Source organism: Salvelinus fontinalis, chromosome 1 (genome assembly GCF_029448725.1).
Source record: "Salvelinus fontinalis isolate EN_2023a chromosome 1, ASM2944872v1, whole genome shotgun sequence".
NCBI classification, from domain to species: Eukaryota; Metazoa; Chordata; class Actinopteri; order Salmoniformes; family Salmonidae; genus Salvelinus; species Salvelinus fontinalis.
The window spans coordinates 79,911,107-79,931,088 of record NC_074665.1 but is presented as its reverse complement, the minus strand read 5'-3'; the positions used below and the strand labels follow the sequence as shown (position 1 = coordinate 79,931,088).

The window sequence follows — 19,982 nt, the reverse complement described above, 5'->3', positions numbered from 1 at the left end:
TTTGACAGCTTGGCTTGCTTCCCCTGCCCACCTCTGACAAAGTATGAAAATGATCTTGAGATAGCAGTAGCTACAAGTCGGGTTAGCCCGTATTACTTTATTGTTGAATTTAGAGTGTGTCGGGGGAAAGAAGGGGCTTTTCCTGAGTTTGAGAGCTGAAAATCAACGAATAGCTTGACTACCTACACTTGGTTGTGGAGAGAACAATATCGTTAGAACCGTTCTCCTTGTGGGGCGTCTGCTGTGAGCTTTCACAGCGCGTGTTAACTTTCAGAACCACGGACAGCGCCAGCTAGTTGCACCATGACTTTACGCACCACCAAGTAGAAGTTTACATGACGTTACAGGAACTAAATCATTCTTAAATAATAAGAATAAGGTTCGCATTTCTCTCTCTCTCGCTCTCTCTCTGCCCCTCTCACTCACACACCCATAAAACACGCTCTCTCTCTCTCTGTCTCTCGTGCGTAAAGGTTTTGATGAATGATGTAATCTATAAACCCCACAGTGAAACGATCATTTGGTTGAAGTATCATATTCGATACCCGTATTTCAAAAGGGCAAACTATTCGTTGATTATCTTTACAGTATGGGTTGAATAACAATCCACCCCTGTAACTGTAATTTTCTCTCAAATCTCTGACTACAAAGCGTTTACACCTAAATCAAAATTACGCACACAAATTGTAATGTTTGTAATATAGATTGTTAACTAATGTCTGTAACTAAACTGTTGTTTCAATCAGGATCCGACGGGGTCTTGTGTATTATCTTCATCGTCTTGTCTATTCTCTTCAACATAGGGATTGGGTGTAGGACAGCCAACATTAAGGATTTCTATCAACCAGTATATTTGGTAACATTGCTAGCTAGCTACCATTACGCACCTAATCAAACGCTCTTCGTTTGATTCAGAACTGAATAACTAGTAGGATTTAAAGATGATTTTATAATCTCACTATAAATAATTATGACACACACAAAACACGTTATATTTAAATACAATTTTATTATAACTATTATCGATATATTAACATATATGTGCTCAATTTAGGAAGTTGTTAATGAGCTATGACGGATAATCACTTCATTACGTTTTGACAATACACCGTTTCAACATACACGCATACATCACACACACACTCAAATATGCATAGGCCCAAATACAATTGAATCATTTACTATGTAAATATCGACATATGTACAACACGCATTTGTTTATAATACACTACATTTTACGAAGAAAAACAAAAACATCACAAAAAGAAATTACAAAAATACAGAGGTCACAATTAGACAACGTTTCGAAATTAGATATGGAAAATAAAAACAAAACAAAACAAAAGCAAAATACAAATGGTAGTCAATATGTCAACGAAATTAAGAAAGGAAATCAATGGTTTCCAGTACTAAAAAGGAGTTGTTGTTTTTTGCACAAAAGCCTAGTTGATGCGTTGGCAGTTGGACGTGTATTTATAATATCAATATAATCGTGTACATACATTTATCTATTTACTTTTTTACAATACTCTGCAGTAGTAATGCACACATAGTCAACTGTATTTGATAGACCTCTCACAATAGTACTCCATTTAGACGACCATAAGAAACTATACATACAGAGAAGACCTGTTCAATTACGATGAAATTAAATACACTTTGGAAACGGGTCACACAAGTATGATTGGTTATTTCTATATTGCACATGAGTATATTACAGAGTGAAGTGACTGTCTACCCTCTTTTGGCAGGTCCATAAGTCCTAACTCTCGAACTCTCAGTGTATTCGGGGACGTTCTAAGTTGTACTCCATTCTAGCTGTAGTTCTATGTTGTGATACAGTATTCTAACTGTACTCTGGACCAAAGGATTCCTCTGAAGAGGCACGTGTTTGTGCTCTAAACGGGTCAAACCCTCCATTCTCATCCACCACCACAACAGGCAAACAGTTCCCTGCCGAACTATAGTCCTTCTTCTTGCCTTTCCGCTCCTCCATCTTCATGGTATCATACAGACCCTCGGGTTCATCATCGTCCACCAACAGGTTATCTCTCTCGGAGTAGGACGGCTTCATTTGGCACACATTACGGAGCAGCAGAAGGGCCGGTGCGTACAGGACATTGACGAGGCCCATGCCCAGGTTGAGTTGGACAAACCCATAGTTGTGCACTATATTCCCCGCCACGATAGGACCCATGGCATACGCGACAGAATAGGAGATGTCAGCTAAAGCGTAGACGCTGCCGTACACGGACACATGACGCACGTCGACCAGAAAGGCAAGTGTTGGCAACAGGGCAGTGTCCACGAGAGCGATGCCGAAACATATGCCGCATAACGGGGCGATTAACTGGCCGAATGTTTTGCATGCTGGAACGGTGCACGAGCTGGCCCCGATAATGACCATGCCCAAGGCTCCATAGAACCACTGCAGGTTGGGGTACTTAGAAGCCAGTTTGACGGTCATGTAGACACCCAGAACATGTGGGAAGAAAGCAGGCAGCCAACATAATCCCATTTCCCACTTAGTTGAATGCATGGTGCTCTCCATCCAGTTGGCTATGGTGGGCTCCAGAAAGGCCAGGGGGATGTTACACACTGTTAGGGCACCTGCCACGACAGCTATGTAGGGGTCAACCATTAGTTTGTAGATGGGGGTACCCACCGGCATATTGTCTCTAGTCCTGTTCGAGAACGGCTTGATCACGGTCAAGAGCAGAATCCCGTCTATAAGGCAAACAACGGCGAGAACGATAAACGGTACTCTTTTACCGGCAAACTCGTACAGGATACCCCCGAAGGGAGGCGCTACCAGGCTCCCGAAAGAGATGAACGCCAGGGCGATACCAAGGGCTTTACTTCTCTCCGATTCTTCGGTGTATTTATCTGCTATCATGGCAATTCCTGAGGTGTCGGCGAAAGCTGAGCCCAGACCTTGCAAACTACGGGCAAAAAACAGCGTCGCGTAGTTCTCAGCGAAAGCAAATATGCATGTGGAAAAGAACATGACGGTTAATCCTATGAGGAGTGGAATGTCGTATCCAACGCGGTCTATGAAAGTTCCTGACAAAGGGTTCACCAAGAGCTGCAAGATAGCCTTCGACGCAAAAAGTACTCCTATTTGGACGTCTAAATTGTCCCTGTTGCTTTTAGCTTGGGCTGAGCTCATTGTGCTGTTGATTGAAGAATTAGGATGTATAACTACGTGGACGTGCTCTGCTTGCTCAAGCTCTAAATCAGCAAGGTAGTCGGGAATAATCGGGACTATAACCATATAGAGCATATTGTCTAGAAGAAGAGCCACGCAGACGATCACTAAAATGATCCGTCTTTGATGGTCGGGGGCTTTCATTGCATTGCCAAACTGTTTCGTTCTTTCTCCCATCTCGGACAGTTTTACAGCGGCTGATTTGGCCAGCCCGGAGGACCCCCCTGTATCCATGATGATCTGCTATTATTGTTGTTGTCAATACAAAACAGCAGTTGTTGTTTTATTTTCCTCTGCTCTCTGCTGCTATTCTGATACCTCAGCAAGACAGATAATACTGTCCCTGTACATTTATGTAGCTGTTTTTTAGTTCACTTACGCGATGCGAAAGACAAAGGCGCAGCAGGCTTGGAACTTTTCTCCTTGTGATTTTCTGACAGCGCGCGAGGCTGCTGGCTTCTTCAGCGGTTGGTGGATTTCTCAGCCTCAACTTGTTCTTGTTTCACTCCCTCGCGCTCACATTCGGTGCTGTTTCATGGTCTCGAGAAGTGATGTGGTGAGATATTGTGCGCTTCTCTACACGGTGTAGGAATTCAACCGCTAATACTCCATGTCAAGTTTCTATGGAACGTTTGTATAAGTTGTTTATGGAACTTGGGACCCCGGATATCTTCGATTCTAATGCTCATGCCTCGAATCACCTGTAGCACGTTTGTGTTCCGTTTTGAGATCACGAATGGTTTCGTTGCCATTGGTACGCATTGATTCACAGGTTTGTCGATATTTTGAGTTATTTTTTTTCTCTCTTTCACCAACGGCTGTGACGCATCACCAGCTTACCCCCAAGTGGATCATTTTCCAGTTGCGTCCTTTATGCTAATTCAGAACATGGCAGTCCCTTAACCAATAAGAGTGAGCATCATCATGACGTCTCTAAGCCTACACGATCGCGGGAAAACCCTCCCAGCAAGGTACACTGATTGACATTCCGGATGTATTGGCCCAAGTTATTAGCCTATTATTGGAGTTTTAATTTATCACTGTTTTTTACAAATCCCTAATCACGTCGCTGCTCTTGCGCGTTGCTCTGGGATGCTCGTGGCTGTGGCACTCGGATTCGCGCCATCCCAAACGTTCTTATATTCAGCACCACAGCGAAGTGGACAGCTCCTGTCCAGTGCACAGTCAGACAGGCCACGCATTTGTCCTTGTACAATGATCAAATCAGTAGCATACTGTATTTCTCTACACAGCCTTTGTCAAATTAATATTAAGTACAATCTAAAACGCACCCAATTTAAATTACTAGCCTACACTAGTTGCATGGGCTTCTTTTGACTCTCAGCTAAAATCGAAGTAATTTGAAACATTCCCGGAAGTGTTAGAATTCGAAAGGTAAAACGGTTCCTGATCCCACGCCAGGTCAGTGTTACATGCACATAAAGCAAGCAATTATTTTTCTCTGCCATAGAGCAATGAGCTTGCATAGTAACTAAGTACTCCTGAAGAGGTTGACTATATACAAGACAATGGTGCCATCTAGTGGTCACTAAAACTACTACAGGCGAGGTATCGCTATTATTCAACTCCGACCCTACGAGGTTTGGAGCCTGCTGGTTTTCTGTTCTACCTGATAATTAATTGCACCCACCTGGTGTCCCAGGTCTAAATCAGTTCCCAATTAGAGGGCAACAATGAAAACACGTAGTGGTACTGGCTTCGAGGTCCAGAGTTGAGTTTGAGTGCTCTACCGGATGCAGCTGTGATTGTAGCAACCTCTTGGACACTGGTACCCGATTAGCTCTGGTCCAGGGCGTTATAGGAGACTCACGATGAACCAGCGCTGTGAGATACCATGTGCTGTAATTCCGAAATGGTTCACTCGATATGGATGAAAATACCCTCAAATTAAAGCATTTGTCAATGTCCCAATACTTTGAGCTCACTGCATTTATGCGTTTTTTAAATTTGAAAACAATGTATATTTCAAGAGGTCGATTTTAAAACAGACCTCATGCATTGGAAAGACCCAGGTCTGTGAACGAGCAGCTGACAGTGCTTCCAAAATTCTTGGAAATCTTGCAAAAAGCCAAAAGCAGAGGAGACACACAAGTTTCCCCACAAGTCAGTTTAATTGATAGTTAAAATAATTTAAGGCTAAAGATATGCTGTATCAGTACATAGATAGGTGATGGATGTACTGTTACTGGGGGCAACCATAGTCAGAGCAACACAAGTTGGGGGGAGGGGGGGGTGACCTTGACCTGTTCATCAACACAGGAGTTGGAAGAAGTTGATCTTAGGCACTGACCTAAAGTCAGTTTCACATTTTACCTGAGCAGTAATGGAGGATTTTGTGAAGATACACTGGCCCCAGATCTGTTCCTAATGCCAACTTCTACCCAGTGCACTCAACCTCCCCCTCTGGAGTGTACAAAACATTAGGAACACCTGCTCTTTCCATGACAGACTCAACTGGATTCACCTTGTCAAAGCTTATTGATGCCACTTGTTAAAGCCACTTCAAATCAGTGTAGATGAAGGGGAGGAGACAGGTTAAAATATGATTTTTAATCCTCAAGACAATTGAGACATGGCTTGTGTATGTGTGAAATTCAGAGGATAAATGGGTAAGAATGGTTTTTCACGCTCAACAGTTTCCTGTGTGTATCAAGATTGGTCCACTACCACCCAAAGGACATCCAGCAAACTTGACACAACTGTGGGATGCATTGGAGTCAACATGCATCCCAGTGGAATGTTTGATACATTGTACAGTCCATGCCCAGACAAATTGAGGCTATTCTGAGGGCAAAAGGGGGTGCAACTCAATATTAGCAAGGTGTTTTTAATGTTTTGTACAAGCAGGGTAATGTATAGCGCAGTAATTACAATCATTGTCAAAACAATAAACCCAAGCCATTTCAATGTTTCATATACAATTTATATTCATATAGTCATATTTCATATTGTACAAAGTTACATTCTGAACTGCGAAGACTCATTCATAGAAATAAATACTGAAATGGCTAAACTGCGATATGAAACATCTCTTCTCCTGGAGAGCAGACAGACAGACACACACACAGACCAGCACAAAGGCGCACACACACACAACCTCGTTCACTCCTCAAGACAGACACCGTAGTAACACTCACCAGCACAATCTGCTGGTACACAGACCAGACTCCGGCCGAGTGTGTCAAATGACACCTTACTCCCCATCTAGACGCAACCACAGATTAAATGACACCTTACTCCCCATCTAGACGCAACCACAGATTAAATTACATTTTACTCCCCATCTAGACGCAACCCCAGATTAAATTACATTTTACTCCCCATCTAGATGCAACCACAGATTAGGGTCGAAAAGACAAACATACAAAAGTCAATAATAAAAATAGGCTTCAAATATGATACTGAAGTGTTCAGAGACTATCAACCTATCAGGAGGGATCCTGTTTGGTCAGAGATCAGTCACCCTGTCCCCTAGTGTACAAAAGGTAAAAGGAAGACGTTGCCCCTAGACGCTTATCTAATGTCAGTGTTGAGTTGTTCCTCCACTAATTGTTCACGTTGGGATTTGCGGAGGGTAAATTGATCCTAGATCTGTGCCTATGGGTAACACCTACTCTCAGCGTACAAAAGATTCCAGAAGCAGAGAAACCAGCTATTATACACACTCACATCTCTGCATTTACAGAGATGGCTTAAAAAATATATCTATCCATACACAATGAACCTTATAACAAAGACGGTCTGTCAAAATGTTATTGTATCTACAGAGAGATGGGTTGAAAATGCTGCTACAACGCTGTACATTTACTTTATTCTGATCAACTGAAATGATTTTTCCTTTGGTAACATTCTTTCACATAGGTATACATACTCAGTCACACTTCAAAAGCCCATAATGTAGTTTTAAACATCTCCTTTTTTACTTTCAAAACCTAAGGCAACAGTTGATTTTGGTAAAATGTCTGCAAGCTCTAGCTGATGGGAGAGCAGCGGCACAGAAACTAAAGTCAGAGACCCTGTTCCAACACACTTAAAGTGCAACCCTGCCTACCTACCTTCCGTGAGGTAATTAACTACTAATCTGTCTCAATCATCAATCCAACCCAGTTGTAATTACCCCTAGGAAGGGAGGATGCATTTTTCGGTATTGCAATAGGGCGATTCTCTGACCCTGCAGCTACAGACATGATTGATCTGTGATCTATCAGGTTTTCCATAGACCATAGTCATGGAGAACAACACTGATCCCAAGTCCAGAAAATACAGTTTAATCAATTGTCAGTTAAGTACAATCAACATCCATGTTCTCACAACATAAAATAAAAATGATCATGCAAGAAGAGCACACCTGTATCATTTAGGACACACAGGATTGGCTCCATCGCTGGATTGTCCTGTAAAACTTGCTTTCTTATTGGACATCATGCGGTTGATTTGGTTTTGCAGTTCAAACACCGACATAATTATTCTCCTGTGTGCAGGTGTCTCGTACAGTTTCATACAGTATTGTCTCCTCTGTCCAATCGGTCCTTTACTGAAAGGAAGCAAAGATGAGGACAGGGGTGTGGCCAAAGACACACCCTGAACCTACATTGATTCCAACCAATCACCACGCAGTATTTGGACAGAGGGGTTGGACACTAGGCATACAATATAAAACCAAGTGCGAAACATGACCTAAGAAAATTAAATAAAACAGAAATAATTTTGTTTTCAATAATAATAATAATAATAAAAGAGCAACAGGCTTGTATCAGATTTAAAATTCAATACAATCAATAAAATTACAAATTAAATAAAAAATAACCGTAAAACAAAAAGAAACATGCAGAAGAGTGAATCTGATTGGCCAGCTTTGTTCCTGCTTCGAGCAGGCTCCTCCCATTCTTCATCTCTGTGGCAGGGTTAGAGATCAAGGGTTAAAAGTTCAGGCCTGACTGCCCATGACCTGCCAGACGATCAGGTGACTCCTCTCAGCTTTAGCCAGGAACGGCTGTAGCTTCAGAGTGTGCTCATCCAGTGCCTCCTCAGTCTCCCCAGCCTCGTCACCTACACACAGACAAACATTAAGCCACTTCAATTTATACAAATCTGTATGTTTTCATGCCCTGCCATATACGAACAGTACTTGTCAATTGATTGTCTGATATGACGGTCCTAGCCAACTCACCCATCCTGAAGTCGATGTATCCCTCTCCACCACTTATCACTAGAACAGACCTTTCCTGCTGTTGTTGAGGGTGCTCCTCTACCCCCTTGTCACTCCCCACCTCTGCTGCTCCGCCAGCACCTGACGGGATCACCTGACCTGGGGAAGGGAGGACCTTCATCCAGTTAAAAGGCAGGAGGAGGAGAAGAAGAGAGGGAAGAGAAGTGAAATTACCTGGGACAGCCGTGAAGAACTTGACGGCATCTCGGTGACCATGGAAACAGAGCTGAGCGTGAGCCATGGAGCAGAAGGGTACAGAGGTTCCAGCTGTCACCTTATCACTGTTTTCATCACCATACACACGGATCACTCCACCAGGTTTACCTGGCCCCGCCGTCACCTTATTGGCTAGAGACAGAGCGAGAGAGAAATTAATCATTAAATAGAGAAAGGGTGAATAGATGGAGGGATGAGAAATAAATTAATAATTACATAGAGGGGAAAGAGATGGGCAAAGAGACGGTGATGTAGAGAGAGATGCATTACTTCCCCTTACTGTCAGTGAGAGGTATAGAGATGATAACGCCATTGCCGGTGCCCACCCAGAGACGGTTACAGGACACCATGAGAGCTGTGATCCTGACAAACGAGAAGCCCAGCTTCCCCGTACCTGAGGGAGATCAACATGACTCATTATTAAGAAAATAAATAATGAAGTACGGTCTATATTTCCTGTATGTGACTTGGGCTTTCTAACGTCATGAATCCCTGTCCCATATTAAATCAGCTAACGAGGACACACAAACAAGTTGCATTAGAAGCATAGAACACAACAGCAGGTGTTTAAATGCCCTGGGTTCCTCACCCAGCATCTTGCTGACGTAGGGTTCTATGTCAACATCCTGCAGGTGTTGGTGTGTGTGGGCGTGGAACAGTCTCAGAGTAGAGTCCAGTCGGATCGACACCCAGATACCATCTCCATCCCACGCCAGCTGTCTCACCTGGCTCTCCTTACGGGGGTGGGCATCAAATGACTTCTACGGGGGAGAGAGATGAGAAAGGATGGAAAAGGAGAGGAGGGTTACAACTATAATCTGTGGATGGTTAGACTTGTGTGTTCAGTATGCGAGTCAGTCCGTCTGAGCCTGTGTGTTCAGTATGCGAGTCAGTCCGTCTGAGCCTGTGTGTTCAGTATGCGAGTCAGTCCGTTTGAGCCTGTGTGTTCAGTATGCGAGTCAGTCCGTCTGAGCCTGTGTGTTCAGTATGCGAGTCAGTCCGTCTGAGCCTGTGTGTTCAGTATGCGAGTCAGTCCGTCTGAGCCTGTGTGTTCAGTATGCGAGTCAGTCCGTCTGAGCCTGTGTGTTCAGTATGCGAGTCAGTCCGTTTGAGCCTGTGTGTTCAGTATGCGAGTCAGTCCGTCTGAGCCTGTGTGTTCAGTATGCGAGTCAGTCCGTTTGAGCCTGTGTGTTCAGTATGCGAGTCAGTCCGTTTGAGCCTGTGTGTTTAGTATGCGAGTCAGTCCGTTTGAGCCTGTGTGTTCAGTATGCGAGTCAGTCCGTTTGAGTCTGTGTGTTCAGTGTGCGAGTCAGTCCGTTTGAGCCTGTGTGTTTAGTATGCGAGTCAGTCCGTTTGAGCCTGTGTGTTCAGTATGCGAGTCAGTCCGTCTGAGCCTGTGTGTTCAGTATGCGAGTCAGTCCGTCTGAGCCTGCATGATTCCGTGTGTGTCAGGCGCGCCTCTATCTTCATGGCTTTGGGCTGGACCACGTAGATCTTGTTCCTGAAGCCACACCAGACCTTGTCGTGAACCACAGTCATACAGCGGATAGAGTGGTGGGGTCTGCCCAGGTCTAACAGGTGGTAGTTGGTCAGATCCCACTGACCATCTGAAGGGGAAGGGGTGGGGGTTAGCACCAGCATATACAGTGCATTCAGAAACTATTCAGACCTCTTAACTTTTTCCGCTGTTATGTTACAGCCTTATTCTAAAATGGATTAAATAAATAAAAATTCACCCTCAATCTACACACAATACCCAATAATGACAAAGCAAAAACAGGTGAATCCCCTTATATGGGATTCAAGTAGATCAATGGACACACAAACAAATGTAAGAAAGCATATGGAAACACGTCAGCCTTACCCACTCCTCTGTGGAAGATAGCCAGTGTTCCATCAGCCAAAGACACCAACACTCTCCCCTTCACATGGACGATGCCCAGGACAGAGTCCTTCAGCTTTATAGAGTGGAGACACTTCCTCCACTGGGCCACTGACGAGTGCACGTACACACTGAAACACACACACACACACACACACACCAGTTTGACTGATGAGATCAATATGAGATTGATAAACAGATCTGATTGATTAATTAGCAGATTGGTGCCTCACCATCCGTTCTGTGCTCCCAGCCACATGGTGGGTAAAACACTGCTCATCTTCTGGGCTTCTTCTCTCATTAGGTCCTGTTCCTCTGGGTTAGGGTTGGAGCTCACACCATCCTTCACCAGATCAGACTCCCTGAGAATGGAAACAGGATGTTATAATGCGTGTTCGTGTCTGTGTTTTTGTTTGTCCGTGTGTGTGTGTGTTTGTCCATACCTCTGTGTGTAGTTGGCTGGCGACTTCCCAGGGCTAGTACTCTGAACACCCAGAGGGTCAGTGAAGACATGTTCAGTGTAGACTCCCCTCTGACTTAAGTCATGCTCCGGATCTGCAGGACCTGCACTGGCCTCTGTAGCTTCAGTAGCCTCCTCTGCAGCCTTGGAGTCTACACAGGGAGGAGGGAGAGAGAAGAGTAGAATACTTTTTAAATGGACAGGGAATCCCATTTGGGAACCAATAGCCCAAATCATGTTTCTATAACCCTGTAGGGTAGACCTAGGAATTCAGCGGATCATTCCATGGAGAAAGTCGGGTGAAAGGGTTTAGTTTAGAGGTCTTCACTGGTCAGAGTGGGCCTGATATACCCGACAGCTCTAACTTGTCCCTCGGGACCGTGTCGGGTCCTGTTTGATTGTCATCGGGTCTCGGGCTACGTAACTACAGCTGACAGACTGAATGGACCTGACCACAGCTCTGCATAGACTATAGCATATTTATTTTACGCTAATAAGGTGAATGTATTAACTTATAGAAGGCCTAGCTGACATATAAAAGACCTACTTGTTAACCAGTAGATCAACTTGGCTGATAAACATAACATTTTTGTCACTCTGGTCCAATCGGGTCTAGGTTCCATTCAGGTTCCGGTCTGATTGTTCTCGGGTTCGTTCAGGTCCAGGTCCATGACCTCTAGTCTAGCTAGCAAACTCAGCAATCATCCACCTCTGGAACTAGCCAACTATCCACTAACTCGGCACATCAGTCCAGTGTCACTAGATCTGTAGAAACTTCAGAGGGACGTCTCTTACCTGTGTCGGTTTCATTCTCTGTGCTTGCTGTCTGGGGGGTAGCCACCGCCCCCTCGGTAGAGCAGCCAACCACATTGATCCCTGCCAGCACTCCAGCTTCGCCCCCTGAGCCACTACTGGTTGTGCTGGCTTCGAGAGTCCCGCCCTCAGCACCTGACCCCGCCTCCGGGTTATGGGGTACCTCCTCCCCTGCCGGGTAGTCGGTCTCTCTGGCACCTAACACACACGCAAGCACATATACACCCAAGACCACCATATATAAACATGTACAAACAAACATGTTATGGTTAGCTAAAATCTAAATAAATATATGTATTTTGCTGGGTCTTGAGTGCTCATATAAAAACGCACACAAACACAGACCTGGCACGCTGGCCATGCAGAGGACGTGGGAGTTGCAGACTAAGAAGTTTTCCAGGACGTTCCCAGGCTGGTTGGCATCGATGACGATGACCTTAGTGGTGGCCTGAGTACTGGTACAGATCCAGACCAGAGAGGACAGCTCCTCCTGGTGATGCAGCTCCTTCTCCTGCTCCTACAGCATACACACACACACACCAGTATTGTATGAGTGCATGTGTGTGTGTGTGCTGGCTGACCATGTGTGTTGTGTACATGTACCTTCAGGTCCTGGTCCAGTTTGTCCAGACTGCTCTGTGATCCTATCTTCCTGCAACGGCTCTCAGGACCAGGGCTGGTCAGGTCACTGTAGAACACACTGGCTCCTACTATCGACCCCCCGTCACGAGTCTTACCCCCTGACAGGTTCACACCTACAGCACACCACAGCTACGGGAGGGAGACACACAGTTAGCAATATGTCCCTGTATATAGAGAGACATACAAGGTAAGAATAGGTGTACAGACCAGTTTGTGAGCGGAGCGATCCTTTCCTACCGCTCTGCTAAAAACCACTCATCGCTCACAGGAAGAGAAACTGCTGCTCCAAATTCGCTCCATTCATTAAACATCACAATTGAACCATCACCCATCTATTTTTGTGACTACCCAGACCTACCATTTTGTTTTGAAGTATTGAAACCAAACCATATGACCTGAAGAAAAAGTATTTGAATAAACATGAAAAGATTAATGTAAGAAGCGTTCATCATTTCAAATAGGCTACATGTCATATTAAACAACATATAAACACTCTGAATAGGTCAGGAGCCAGACAGAGAGCCTAAGAAGGAACAAAATTGAATTACTTGACAGTTTTTTAATAATATAGGCTAAGGCTACAAAGAAATACATTGTGAAGCATTAGCGAGCGCTACACCAGGCTGGCAGGGACATTAAGTGTTCAGCATTTGAAAACAACATTTCGTTGTCTTTTTTTGTTTTTCACTGTTTGACAGAACCTAACGGACAACTAATCAAAGCTTAAACCAAGTTTATTCACCCACTGGGTCAAACAGCTGAAAAGACAAAGATAGATCTCCCTCAGCACAAGTATTTATACCCTCCTTTAGGCGGAGTCTCCTCCTTGCACCTCTAAACACTACATCTTTGTTGCCAGGCATGTTAAGTTACGTATAATTTAAAAAAGTTCCTTCTCCCTTCATCTGACCTGACCTCGGCCCACATTCCTCACTAATCCATAGCTATCCAACTTCATCAGTGACCGCAATCAAGTGATTTCCTTTTCCCTTACTTAGTAACTCTCCAGACCCATACTTCTTATCCACCCTCCATTGATCTCACATATACATTCCTCATACATGTAACCATTAACTTCTAGTGTGGAAAGTATTTCAAACTACAACCCAAAATATTAAATAATTGTATTCTATAAATTGCATATATGCTGTGACTTACTTAGAATTCATTACAAATTAAACAAAAAATGCCTTATTAGGCTCAGTCTACAGTGCCTTTGAATTCACTTTTAGAAACATGAGTTTGGCCAGTCTGTGACTTCAGGATCATGTGATAGTGCCTGGAGAACAGGCCAGCAGTGGAGAATACCCTCTAAGCACTTGCAGAGCCACTGGGGACGCTAAACACCCTTTGGGCCGTTCTTGCCAGGTTGGGCAGGAATGCGTTTTTTTTTTGTAGGTAGGCCTAAAAGGATTTTTAGGTAAAACAAACCTATCAAAACAGATAAAGCTCCTTGAAAGAGGTAATATGCCTAGCCTATTGGGCCAAAATCAATGATGGCCTATTGTATAGATAATAGAACAAAAATTAACAAAACTTAAAGAGATCTGATTTTTTGTTTATAAATACTTTGCTACAATGACACAGCTAGCTACCCACCTCGTTCCTTTCTGTTAGTATGTACACGTACTAAGTACACTATCATGCTTTCGGGATACCAATCTTTTCTGACCCCAAAATGATTCTTTAGTTGTGAACACTACATCACCACACGCCCTCTCTTGTGCTTGGACCTTCTCATCTCTGTAAGTCACCTTGATTTTGCACCTGTGTGTTTTATCAGTTTCTTTATGAAAATATTTAGCATACTAGATGACATAAACTAAAGCAAGGGGCTATTAGCAGCACACAAGTAAACTACAAATGCATGCTGGGCTGGGCATGGCCTGAGCTTGTGAAGTGAGTGCTACTGGAGCGGGCGAGAAGGCCGAAGCGCCAGCCTTTGGGAAACTCGCTCCACGCTCCAGTCAAATTAGGCACGCTCCACTCCAGCTCACATACTCTGGTATACACACCTTCATGGTAGCATCATTCTCATCCAGTGGTCGGAGGTAGACCGGTACAGGTAGATTCTTCATCTTGTTCTCTGACGTCTGACCACCATTGGCCACCTGTAAAATAAAATTGTGTGGTCAAAATACCTGGAGTCGCTTAACCTAACGTAACCTATATATTAAAAGTCAGCCATATTAAGTAATCCACAAAGAGACTTGAACTACCTTGAATTTCTGTGGCAGGCTCCACCCATAGGCCTGTACCCGGCCGTCCTCTTCCTTCTCAACGTGGGCTTTCACCTGTCTGTACTGGGCTCTCTTCTGCTCCCTACGAGACACCATGTTGCCTGCCTCAGACCTGAACGGGGGGATGCATAAAAAATCCTCCCATCTATTCTGGACACACAATCTGGCGTAGATAGATAAATAAACTGAATGGATGGGGGCATGGAGGTGGGGCCAAAGGAGGATTAAATCCTCGATGAGTGAAAGGCTGTATTAATAATTGGGTGGATCATGAGTGAATGGACAGATGAGTAGATGTCTCCAACACTCACTCCTCATTGAGGAAGTCGAAGGCCTTGCTCTTGTCACTGGGTAACTGTTGCAGCGCTGCACTCCTCTTCTTCACAGAGGGCTGGACCTGGGACGAGGGGGCGTTGTACTTCACATTAACTGGAGCCGCCTCCGCCGGCTTCTTAGCTGCTCCGCCACTTGAACTGAACAACCGGCTGAAACTGGAGGACGGAGGGAGGGATGGAGAGAGGGATACAGGGATGGAGGGAGAGAGGGATACAGGGATGGAGGGAGGGAGGGATGGAGAGAGGGATACAGGGATGGAGGGAGGGAGGGATGGAGAGAGGGATACAGGAATGGAGGGAGGGAGAAGGTAGAAAGAAAGAGCAGACAGAGACATATATAGAGGGGTGGACAAAGCAGCAGCGGCAGGGTTTAAGGGATAAATATTCAAATCAAGGGTTGATTTACACCCCCCCACCCCCAAGACTACACCAACGACCAAAAGGAGGGTTTAACAGCGAGCCAGTCTCCACTCAGCAATTTTACAGGGGATGGGAGAGCAGGGAATGCATTGGTTAATACTGTAACACGAACCAGGCAGTTAGTATGTCAACACAGAACACAACAAAAGTTACAAACTATTACTGCTAATCCCAGCTCTAGACAACGCTTGTTAAGTAAGTGAGATGAGAAGGCTAGATCCAAAAATATCAGGATTCCTTCTGTTTAAGATCAAATATCTACAGAACATCAGGTCAAAACAGACTTCATGACCCTCTCCATATAGCAGAAAATAGCCTACCCTTTTGATAACAACCTCAGTGTGTCAATTCAGAAATCTGTCCAATCACAGATGGCATATTGCACCTGACTCTGGAATACAACCATCTATTCCACCGTATGCCCTCTTTCTCCTCATCCCAACCCCATCACACACACCCTCCCACATCCCAACACACCTCCTGCACACATATGCCAAACAACAACAAGCACAGGCATGATTACAGAGACAGAGGGACCAGAGGACAACAGGAAAGACAAGGGATTTCTTCAGAAATAAACATGCATTTAACATTTCACGCACACAAATAAATGCTTTACCCTCTGCCTGAAATATCAGGAAATTATTAGTCAGATGCATTACACCCCTCTCCAACAATACATGTCATTCATAAATGAACCACACACCATAGCCATTCCTACTGAAACTCAACAGGGAGAGCCTGTATTGGGAAATTGCCATTTATAAGACATTTCAGTTAAATATATTTCATATGCGTACTAGGTAGACACACACCTTCTGTTTGTAGGTGAATCGTATTCAAAACTTTTGACAAAGAGGATAAGTGTTGGTTTCCCTTGGGAGTTTTCAAAAAATGTGAGCTCACTCCGACTTTAAATGAAAACAAAATGTCATTTGAAGTAAAAAGCCATTCCCTGATCAGACAGGCACTCCCTGCATGTTTTGTTAATGTTGTTTGTTTAAAACCAGATTCAAGAAGACCATTAGCATGGCAAAAGTTTACCTACACACTGGAGATCAAAACGCGATAAAAAAATATATAAAAAAAATAAAAATTGAAAACAAAAAGGGGAAAACAGAATCATTGATGGTCAAGAATCATCTTTATGACTAGCTTCAGGTATGGTTTGACACCTCTGAGATGAGTGTACGGAGAAAAGGAGAACACAAAGAAAGCAGAGACAAAAAAGGAAAGAGTAAAGAAAATTAGATAGAAAGTAGTGGTAGTAGAAAGAGGGATAGTAGAAAAAGAGGGACAGCAGAAAAAGAGGGACAGCAGAAAAAGAGGGACAGTAGAAAAGGAGGTGTAGAAGAAAAAGAGGGATAGCAGAAAAAGAGGGATAGCAGAAAAAGAGGGATAGCAGAAAAAGAGGGATCGCAGAAAAAGAGGGATAGCAGAAAAAGAGGGACAGCAGAAAAAGAGGGATAGCAGAAAAAGAGGGATAGCAGAAAAAGAGGGATAGCAGAAAAAGAGGGATAGCAGAAAAAGAGGGATAGCAGAAAAAGAGGGGTAGTAGAAAAAGAGGGATAGTAGAAAAAGAGGGGTAGTAGAAAAAGAGGGATAGTAGAAAAAGAGGGATAGCAGAAAAAGAGGGATAGCAGAAAAAGAGGGATAGCAGAAAAAGAGGGATAGCAGAAAAAGAGGGGTAGTAGAAAAAGAGGGGTAGTAGAAAAAGAGGGATAGTAGAAAAAGAGGGATAGCAGGAAAGGAGTGATGATGAAAAAGAGGGATAGCAGGAAAGGAGTGATGGTGAAAAAGAGGGATAGCAGGAAAGGAGTGATGGTGAAAAAGAGGGATAGCAGGAAAGGAGTGATGGTGAAAAGGATGGGTAGTAGAAAAAGGAGTGATAGTAGGAAAGGAGTGGTAGTAGGAAAGGAGTGATTGTGAAAAAGGAGGGAATCTTACAACTGCCAGATGCTGGATTTCTTCTTGTCTGCGGCGGCAGGGTTCTCTCTAGATGCTCTGAGGGAAGATAACAACATATTTCATGGAGTCATCACTATTCAGCTGGGGGAAAAACGATCTTGTTACTCAACTAGCTAGAATCGCCAAGGACAGAACGGGTGCATGTTTATCAATAAGAACAATGTGTGGGTGGAACACAGAAGACAAAAACTCTTCAATATGCATCACTTTGTTTTGGAGTAGCTCAGCTTTAAAGGCGCTGCTTGGTCAATCCGACGTCTGCATTGGCGGTCATGCGGCCTCTGCAGAAGTCAGGGCATTCATACTTCTTGCGCTTCACAAAGCAACGCAGAGCTGTTGAGCAGAGCTGTCGTCAAGTGAGTTTGTGTTTATACAGGACCTCCAGCCGCCACCTACCGTCAACCAATCATGTCAATGTGGAGCTATACGGAGGCCTCCGCATTGTTACAAAATTTGGGAGGCCCACAGCGGCACTAAATTTGGCCTCTGCATGCTTCCGGAGGCTCCGCAACTGCGTCACACCATCCATACGAAGCCGCCAACCACTTTTTGAATCAAGCATAAATTGGCTCTTAGTTACAAGATTCCCCTCCTCCCTCTCGCTTCCTCCCCCCTCTTCTCACCGTATCATCTCTGTCCATCGTACAGCTTCCTGTAGCTCCATCAGTCTCTCCTTGTACTGGTTCCTCTCCATGAGGACTCTGGCCATCTCTACCCTGGTGAACCTCTTCCTCTGAGCCGTGGGAACATCCGCCTGCCAGGAGTGGTATCAGCACCCTCATTAGACACGTCCACAAACAACTCACACACACAAACAACTCACACACACAAACAACTCACACACACAAACAACTCACATCTTCTTCACTGTTCTCACTCTTGGTCTTCACTTTGTCTTCCTCTGCCACCCGAACCCTAAGAGAGAAACACACCATGTGATGAACACACATACTGGAGATGAACACACACAACAGACAGACACTGGAAATGCCTAGGGATCCCATATTAATCTCAACAGGGGAACGAACAGACAGAGAGAAGGAAGGCAGAGTAAAGACTGACCTCCTGAGTTCCTCCTCTAGCTCCTTGTTCTTCTCCTCCAGTCTGGTCTTGGCCTGAGTCACAGCCTCCAGCTCTCCCTGCAGCACCTCCTTCTCACACGACAGCTCATCTACACGCGCTATCAGGTCATTCTTCACCACGTTCAACGCATTTCTGACACAACCATGAGGACAGAGATTAGTCAGCATGATCATTAGGCCCTACACCAACTTTCTCTGGGCCACTGTTTCTGCATCCTGGTTCTGGGGACCCAAAGGGGTGCACATTTCTGTTTTTGTCCTAGCATTACACACCTGATTCCACTAATCAACTCATAATCAAAACTTTGATTAATGGAATTGGGTGTTTAGTGCTAGGACAAAAACAGAAATGTGCACCCCTTTGATTCCAGGACCAGGATTCAGAAACACTGCGCTAGGTCTCACTGCGCTAACTCTCTTTGATGAAAGCTAAATCCCTCTGAACGGAAGGTGGCAGTAGTGTGAATTTACTACACAACGTGGGACATTCTTGCTCTGGCAAATTAATAATGTTTCATTGATTTCTTGAGCATGGATGCAGGTGATTTGAAAACACGCCTTACTTGGTCTCCAGCAGCTGAGTGTTCTCATGGATGAGGTGCTCCACTTCACGACCCATACCTTCGAAGAAAAGGTGGGATTAAAAGGAAACATTTTTAATAAGAAATGGGAATTCCTCCAGTCTAAAACGGAACGATATAAAACATGATACACACATTCCTTCAGTCTTACCAAGAAAGTTCAGGTCTGAGTCTGACACCCATGCTGGCAATGTAAAGTAGAAAACAAAACTGATTAACTTGACAAGATCGTCTTACAGCACGACTTGACTCTATGGGGACTCCACCAGGTCAATATACAGCCTAAAGAACACCTAACCTACAACCTCACTAAAAGGGAGATCCACTGTATATTTTTGTCATAGTTTGGCAACTAAAAAGGGAGAACTAGGGAGAGGGTGATGAGTGATAAGGGAGAAAGTGCAAGGGGTGTGAATGGAATGGTTGATACACACCAGAAAACTCATCTGAAGAGAAGAACCAAGAAAAATATTAAATAATGATATGAAGTATGCAGTATGGAAATAAAGTTAATGTGATAGCGGAGAAATGGCTTATATTTTCTGTAGAAAGGGAAGTCCATCCTAGTAAATATGGCAAGTACACACAAGTGCCAGTCAAGTTTTTGCCATTCATTTGGGACTGAGGTAGAGTTCTCCAGATTTACCCAAGGCGTGGGTATGAGATGATGGTCTTAGAATAGGTGAGAGGTAAGTGTCTAAGGTGGGCGTGTCTTACCAAGCAGGTCGGCCCCCTCGTCCATGTCTGCTATGTCTACTTCCATGTCGGGTCCTGCCGAGGACAGCTCCGCAAACAAAGACTCTGTGTTCCTGTCGAACGCCATGTTTTCTATACCTACTCCTTTAGAAGGAGTACTGGAGAGAGGGATGGGAGGAGGGGGGTGGAAGGGGGGAGAGATGGATGGG

The 19,982-nt window shown here is 44.4% G+C and overlaps 2 protein-coding genes across 5 annotated transcripts in view; both read right to left on the bottom strand.

Moving 5' to 3' along the window:
• Positions 1-989: 989 nt before the first annotated feature.
• On the bottom strand, positions 990-4,072 carry LOC129862633 (probable vesicular acetylcholine transporter-A). Its single transcript, XM_055934482.1, has one exon. The coding sequence runs from the start codon at positions 3,440-3,442 to the stop codon at positions 1,847-1,849; it is 1,596 nt and encodes a 531-aa protein (XP_055790457.1). The 5' UTR covers positions 3,443-4,072; the 3' UTR covers positions 990-1,846.
• A 1,692-nt stretch (positions 4,073-5,764) lies between these two features.
• LOC129862594 (C-Jun-amino-terminal kinase-interacting protein 4-like) overlaps positions 5,765-19,982 on the bottom strand; it is a 72,729-nt gene continuing 58,511 nt past the window's right edge. Inside the window, exons 8-29 of one of the 4 annotated variants that reach the window (XM_055934422.1) lie at positions 19,795-19,931; positions 19,229-19,261; positions 19,060-19,117; positions 18,477-18,629; positions 18,272-18,329; positions 18,038-18,168; positions 17,394-17,450; positions 15,003-15,182; positions 14,671-14,803; positions 14,467-14,562; positions 12,413-12,580; positions 12,155-12,326; positions 11,792-12,007; positions 10,980-11,148; positions 10,770-10,898; positions 10,519-10,667; positions 10,113-10,261; positions 9,244-9,415; positions 8,935-9,048; positions 8,613-8,786; positions 8,400-8,537; positions 5,765-8,278 (exon numbers count right to left, since the gene is read on the bottom strand). In XM_055934422.1, coding sequence (XP_055790397.1) covers positions 8,157-8,278; positions 8,400-8,537; positions 8,613-8,786; positions 8,935-9,048; positions 9,244-9,415; positions 10,113-10,261; positions 10,519-10,667; positions 10,770-10,898; positions 10,980-11,148; positions 11,792-12,007; positions 12,155-12,326; positions 12,413-12,580; positions 14,467-14,562; positions 14,671-14,803; positions 15,003-15,182; positions 17,394-17,450; positions 18,038-18,168; positions 18,272-18,329; positions 18,477-18,629; positions 19,060-19,117; positions 19,229-19,261; positions 19,795-19,931 — 2,908 coding nt within the window. In that variant the 3' untranslated portion in view covers positions 5,765-8,156. Of the gene's footprint in view, positions 8,279-8,399; positions 8,787-8,934; positions 9,049-9,243; positions 9,416-10,112; positions 10,262-10,518; positions 10,668-10,769; positions 10,899-10,979; positions 11,149-11,791; positions 12,008-12,154; positions 12,327-12,412; positions 12,581-14,466; positions 14,563-14,670; positions 14,804-15,002; positions 15,185-17,392; positions 17,451-18,037; positions 18,169-18,271; positions 18,330-18,476; positions 18,630-19,059; positions 19,118-19,228; positions 19,262-19,794; positions 19,932-19,982 lie in introns of all 4 variants that reach the window. The other 3 variants (XM_055934397.1, XM_055934417.1, XM_055934407.1) reach the window with 3 other exon arrangements.

Coding starts and splice junctions, on each gene's coding strand:
- LOC129862633 (XM_055934482.1), bottom strand. CDS start 3,442: ATGGATACAGGGGGGTCCTCCGGGCTGGCCAAATCAGCCGCTGTAAAA.